Source organism: Mesoplodon bidens (assembly GCF_964165515.1).
Source record: "Mesoplodon bidens genome assembly, chromosome: X".
NCBI classification, from domain to species: domain Eukaryota; kingdom Metazoa; phylum Chordata; class Mammalia; order Artiodactyla; family Ziphiidae; genus Mesoplodon; species Mesoplodon bidens.
The window spans coordinates 80,970,516-80,976,515 of NC_138163.1; the positions used below are offsets into that span (position 1 = coordinate 80,970,516).

A 6,000-nucleotide genomic window follows, 5' to 3' on the forward strand; every position below is an offset into this window, starting at 1 on the left:
TAAAGAACATTCGATATTCAGTAATGAGAAATCAAACAACACAATAAACAATGAGCAAAAAAAAAAATCGAACTGACATTGTGCTTACTGGATGGTCAGTAAGCTACTGAGAAGATGTTTCACCTCATTAGTCATTAGGGACATAACTAAAGCCAGAATGAAATACGACAACATAGCTATAAACATGGCTGAAATAAAAACAAAATACAGACAATACCAAGTGCTAGACAGACTGAGGAACAGCTAGAACTCTCCTGCATTGCTGGTGAGAATGCAAAAAATGGTATAGACTCTCTGGAAACAGTTAAAAATACACTAACGATTCAATCCAGCAAGTTAACTCCTAGATATTTACCCAAGAGAAATGAAAACTTATATTCACAAAAAATCTGTATGCAAATGTTCATAGCACTTTTCTTAGATGCTTGGGCGACTGCACACTGGCACCGGACACAGACATATCTAGGACTACTGGACACAGTTTCTGAGCTGACACTGATCCCGGAAGCCCAAAGTGTCATGATGGGGCCCCATTAGAGTGGGGCTTATGAGGTTCTGGCAGTAAAAGGAGTTGGGGATAGAGATCAGTTCACGGTGAGCTGACTGGGTCCCTGGACAAACATAGTGGTCATTTCTCCAGTCCCCAAGCTGATAATTCTAAGTGATACACTTGGCAGTTGGAGCAATGACCTACACGTTGGGTCATTGGTCTGTGGAGTAAGAGCTATCATGGTGGGGAAGGCCAAAAGGAACCTCTGCCACTGGCTCCCACCCCGGGCCAAGAGAGTACATCAAAGCCAGTATTGGATCCTGGTGAGCATAACGGGGTAAAGCAGAGATTAGTGACATCATTGGAGACGTATGGGATGTATGGGAAGAGGAGGTAGGAGAGCCACAGGGACAAAGAGAGTGGAGAAGGTGAGAAGTTCCGGGAGTCCCTCTATGGGGGAGGGAGGAAGGGAATGGAAATGGTGAGAGGGAAGATGGAGGCTTCCACTGGATCCACTGGTAATGTTTCATAGGATGCTGGTGGATGCAGGAGATTTTGCTATATCCTTCCTTATCCATTTTAACATATTTGAAATAGCACACCATGCCTTAAAAAGTCACTGGGAGAAGTGGAAGAGGGCGGTATCCACAAACAGGCAGGCACCATCGGGGGCAGGCTCGAGGAGGAGGATTGCAGATTTACAGTGCACCCAGTCTCCCCTGCTCTGTAACTTCTCCAGCATGGCCAGCTTCTCAGGTGCAGAAACTCAGGCCCAGAAAACTGGGCCTTTGAGTTCCACAGGCAACAGCGGTTCAGACACGCCAGGACTCTCCAGGAGGTCAGCCAGAGCAGGATGCAGGAGAGAGAGGTGACTGAAGACAGAGGAGTATGAACGGGAAGGAGCAGAAGGAAGGTATGGGAGGAATGGAGGGGTGTCAGAGCAGGAGTTGGGTGGCAGACAAGGGAAATTCTAACACCCATGGGCCATAGAGAAACCAAGGGAGGCACCACTCCCCAGACATCAGTACTGCTCAGCTCAGGGAAGCTGAGAACTGACAGTTCCAAGAAAAATTGAGAGACACCTGGCTATCCACACCGACCGCCATCACAACTGGTAGGCCTTGGATGTGCATACATAAAAAGTTTAAAACATACTTCTACATATACTAAATTCTCATATATTACATAGGATTGACTGGTGTGTGTGTGTGTGCCCACGCACGCAAGTGATTTAACTTACAAATGTGAATCCAAAGCCATCGTTCTGCAACTTGCAGTTTGAAGTCAGGCAGGTGCTTTCGAAAGCTGTGAGAATGGCCTGATGCATTCCGTTGGACTGCCACGCTTTATGCTACTGGATGCTAAGCCACGTTGCATTCATCCATTTCCTTACTGATGGGAATTTGGAGTGCTCCCAGTTTTTCCCATCACCAACACCCTTGTGCATGGGCTCCTGTACACTACAGGTACCAGCGTGTCTCCGGAAGAAGTACCAGGCAGCGGACTTGCCGGAACATAGAGGAAATACCTATTTTTTTTTCTTCCTTTTTAAGGTCTTCGGCTCAAAGCAAGGACTCTGGAGTCAGATTGATTGGTTTCAATCCTGCCGCTGATCCCCACGAGCCGAATGACCTTGGGCCAGTGGCTGAACCTCTCAGTGCCTGTTTGCTCACCGGTAAGAGGCCAGTAATAGTTGGTACTATAGTTCTAGGAGTGTCACGCTGATGCATTACTATTTATGCCCAGCGCTTAGAAGAGTGCCAGGCACAGAGTCCGTGCTGGCACTAAGTTGCTTTCAATGGATTCTGCCAAATTACCTCCCAAATGGGTCTCTTGCACCACCGCCACAGGGGTTTGCTCCTCACCTCTCCCACCCTCGGAATGGTTAAGCTCTTTGAAGGTTGTCAACCTAGTGTGTGAAACCCGATTCGTGGTTTTAGTTCACATCTCCAGGATCAGCGGTGGCGAGCATCTTTTGGGGTGTAACTGGCCACTGCGATTTCTTCTTCTTTGAATTTGCCTCAGAGAGGGGGAAGGGCTGATGGAGCGAGGCCAACCCCAATCTGTCCGCCAACCCCAGTCTGTCCGCCAAACCTGCCTGCCAATGACGTTTGCTGAGCCACATTTGATGGAGCAGTTGAGACAGAGACCTTACAGAACGAAAATACGATCCCTTTGCTCTCTGGCCGACCCCTGATCACTGACTGCGGGACTCCTGTGCCCATTCTCCTGTTGGGTCGTAAGGCTTGCGGTGGAAGGGAGGCTGGCAAATGCTTTTGGCGCGTGCTAGGCATCCAGTGCCTCCATCTTGACATTTCATCCTCACCACCCCTGGAGCCCGGCGCCCTCACTCCCCGACCCCCTGTATAGATGGGAAACGGAGGCTCAGAGCTGTGACTCTAACCGGAAAGGGGAGGCGGGACAGGAGGAGGCGGGCCGAGAGTCTTGACAGAGGGAAGCACTCCCACCATCCCCTTCAGCAGCCAACTGCTCGGACCGCCCACGGGCTTGAGGGCAAAGCAGAGGCCCTCGACCCCATTGGTTAGGCCTCGAGGGGACAGGCGAACAAGGCGCCCGCTGGTTGGCGGGGGCCGGACCAATGAGGAGGCCGCGTCGCAGGCGTGAGAGGCGCGCTGAAAGTGGCGCGTCGTTTCGTTTGAGACGAGCTCGTGCAGCGCCTGAGGTGGTTGACGCTGCCGTCTGAGCGCCGCCCGCCTCGTCCGCCGTGACCGCGACCGCGACTCGGGCCATCAACAGTCGCCCCGGTTCCGCGGCCGCCTGGGTCGCGACATGAGCTCCCCAGATGAGGTGTCTGTGTGGGGAACGGGTTTCGGCCCAGGGGGCGGGGAGCGGGCCGGCGTCCGCCCAGCCGGCCGCGCAGTTCCGCGGGGACCCGACCGCGGCCCCGAGCCCAGGAAGCCGCCGAGCGGCGGGGGCGGGAGCAGCTGCCCGGATCCCAAGAGCTTCCAGTCAGAGTGGGAGATGCTAGAAGCGGGAGGTCCGGTGCTGTGTGGCCGTGAAGGCCGACCTGGCTCCCCGGCTGATGACATGAGGGACCTCCTTGACCTGGCCGAGGAGTCTGCGGCGGGCACCACGCAGCAGCTGTACGACTGGGACACGCTGGGCTTCTGCAGATACCCGTTGGCGGAGCCCTGCGCCTCTTTGGAAGTGTCCGCCGGCCTCGAGGCGGGTCCCGGCGGTCCAGGAGCGACCGCCCAGAGCTGTGGGGAAGCGCCGCCGGCTCTGGCCGACCCTTTCCACCTCGATGGGTCCGAAGCGGGTCGGGCCTGGGGGGAGCCTAAGAGAGCCACTAAGCGTAGGTTGAACGTGGCTGCGGATTGCCAGCGCTTCTCCGCGGAAGCCCTGGGCCTGCTGCTATCCGACTCCGAGTCCTCAGATGAGTTCAGTGACACAGAGCTGATGACGGTGAGTACTTACCCCGGAGGAGGAGGCCAGGCCGAGCCCAGCAGACCCGAGGATCCCGGGGACACTCCCAGTCACTCGAATTTCCAAGTCAGGGAGAATTTCCTTCACGTGACAGGCTCCTCCCTGTCCTCGGCTCTGCGAGGACTCTCTTCGGTTGTGGAAAGGCAGGGCGTGGGAGAGCAGGGCATCTCTTCCCCTAAGAAAATGCAGAGCGTGCTCTGGGGGGACGGGAGCAGCAAGCCCAGCTCCCCGGGAGCTGCTGCTGCTGCTGCTACGGCAGGTGGCCTGCTGCAGGTCACTCCTAGGAAGAAGGGGACCCAGGAGAAGAAATCCCTCGGGGGAGCCTTCACACTTGCCCTGGGGAAAAACTTCCCTTCCTGGGGGCAGCGAATCTGGGCACCTCCGCTGGAACCGGCCACCTTCCCCCCAGTCTCTGGTATTCCGCTGCTTGGGAGATCCAAGAGGTATACCTTGGGCCCTTCCGGAACCAAACAGGCCAAGCACACCAGCGCTGGGAAGAAATCCGTGGTCACGTGGACAAGGGAGTCTGAGGCTGTGGCGGGAGAAGATAAGGACCCAAATAGAGACCCAGCCCCAAAGGGCCAAGTGAGTAGGCCAGGCTCCTCCTCTCTCCCCACTCTTCCCCGCCCCCACCGCACCCAGAGCACACGTCTTCACCCATGCTGCCTCTGTCCACCCCTCAGGGGTCGTCATTGGGTGCCCCTCGGTCACTGGGTCATTATGATGCCTGATCGGGCTCCTTTTACTAGGGACAAACAGTAAGGTAGCACTTCGGGTGTGCTGGGCCTGGTTCTCCACCCTTGGCCTGTTTCCAGCGTCCTCTGAGAGACTGGGGCTGGGATGGAAGGGAGGGTTGGTAGCTGAATTGGGTCGGGGGATCCCTTAAAAGCTTCCCCGAAAAGCCTCAGTATTTAGACTCACCAGCTTCCTGAATCCTATCTCCTAGGTGTTCCCCAGACCTTCCTTGCAGGGGCCCTGGGCTTACTCAGTGCCCCACTGTTGTCCCTAGATCACCTCTGCCTGCTGGCCTGGGGCTGACGGAGGGAGAAAGTGCTAATGAGATCAGCCTTTCAATTCCCTTCCCAATTCCCTGCCTCACCCCGGCCCAAATCACACAACACTCTCTCTCTCTCTCTCTCTCTCTCTCTCTCTCTCTCTCTCTCTCACACACACACACACACACACACACACACACACACACACACACACACAAACACACACACAGACAGACTTCCTTAGTCCAAATCGGTGAAAAATTTTTGTTTCAGCTGCCAGCTCACAGGCCAGGGACATCTTATCCACGCATGCATCGTGGAAAAGCCAGCAGTGGCGAGGTCGACACCAGAGGCCCCCAAGATCCAAGAAACTCAGAGCCCTTGGCCCTGAACCAGGGAGAAGTCATGCCCGGGGGGCCTGCCCCCTCAGGTGAGTGTCGTGGGTTTGATAGGAGGGGAGGGGAGAGGGGTGGAGGGCAGAAACCTCTGGCTCTGTCTCTGTTGGGGGCACAGCCGTTCTCTCAGGCAGCTTCTCCCACAGGAGACGGGGTGCTGGCAGGGCTGGCCTTGAGCCACATCATCCTGTGTGGGGGGTTTGTGCGGCAGGGCTGATCGGTGGCAGTGCCACACACAGCTCCTCCGGGTGTAGATTTACAGGGGAACAGCCTTTTCTGTTAAGTCCTTTTCGCCCACATTGCTCTCCCACGTGCTGGCTGTGGCTGCAGCTCTGGGAGGGGCGAATCCAGAGGCACATAGCTTGGGGACCACAATGCAATGGGGAAATGGCTGCCCCCGGGTAACAGCGGAGGCAGCCCCAGAGAGAAGGTTCGGGCTTCTGGGCAGAGCAGGGGCAGCTGGTCGCCAGCAGAGGGTGGTGCCGCCTCACCTCACCGTAGACCCCACTTGGCCCTTTCCACCTCACTGGGAGCCTGCGAAGCTGGATTGTGTGTCCTTTCCCTCTCAGGTGACTGGGAGCCACTGGACCATCCCCCAAGACCGGAAATGCCGCAGCAGCCACTGGGAATGCCGGGCTGTCTTTGGGTAATGCTTCCTCTGGCTCCTGGAAAT

The 6,000-nt window shown here is 56.0% G+C and overlaps 1 protein-coding gene across 1 annotated transcript; it reads left to right on the forward strand.

The window, feature by feature from the left end:
- Positions 1-729: 729 nt before the first annotated feature.
- LOC308609363 (uncharacterized protein CXorf49 homolog) lies at positions 730-4,668 on the forward strand (the record flags this gene model as incomplete). The annotated part of the gene is made up of 3 exons (XM_081223041.1): positions 730-827; positions 3,196-4,522; positions 4,621-4,668. The coding sequence occupies 3 exons, from the start codon at positions 730-732 to the stop codon at positions 4,666-4,668; spliced, it is 1,473 nt and encodes a 490-aa protein (XP_081079167.1).
- Positions 4,669-6,000: the final 1,332 nt, after the last annotated feature.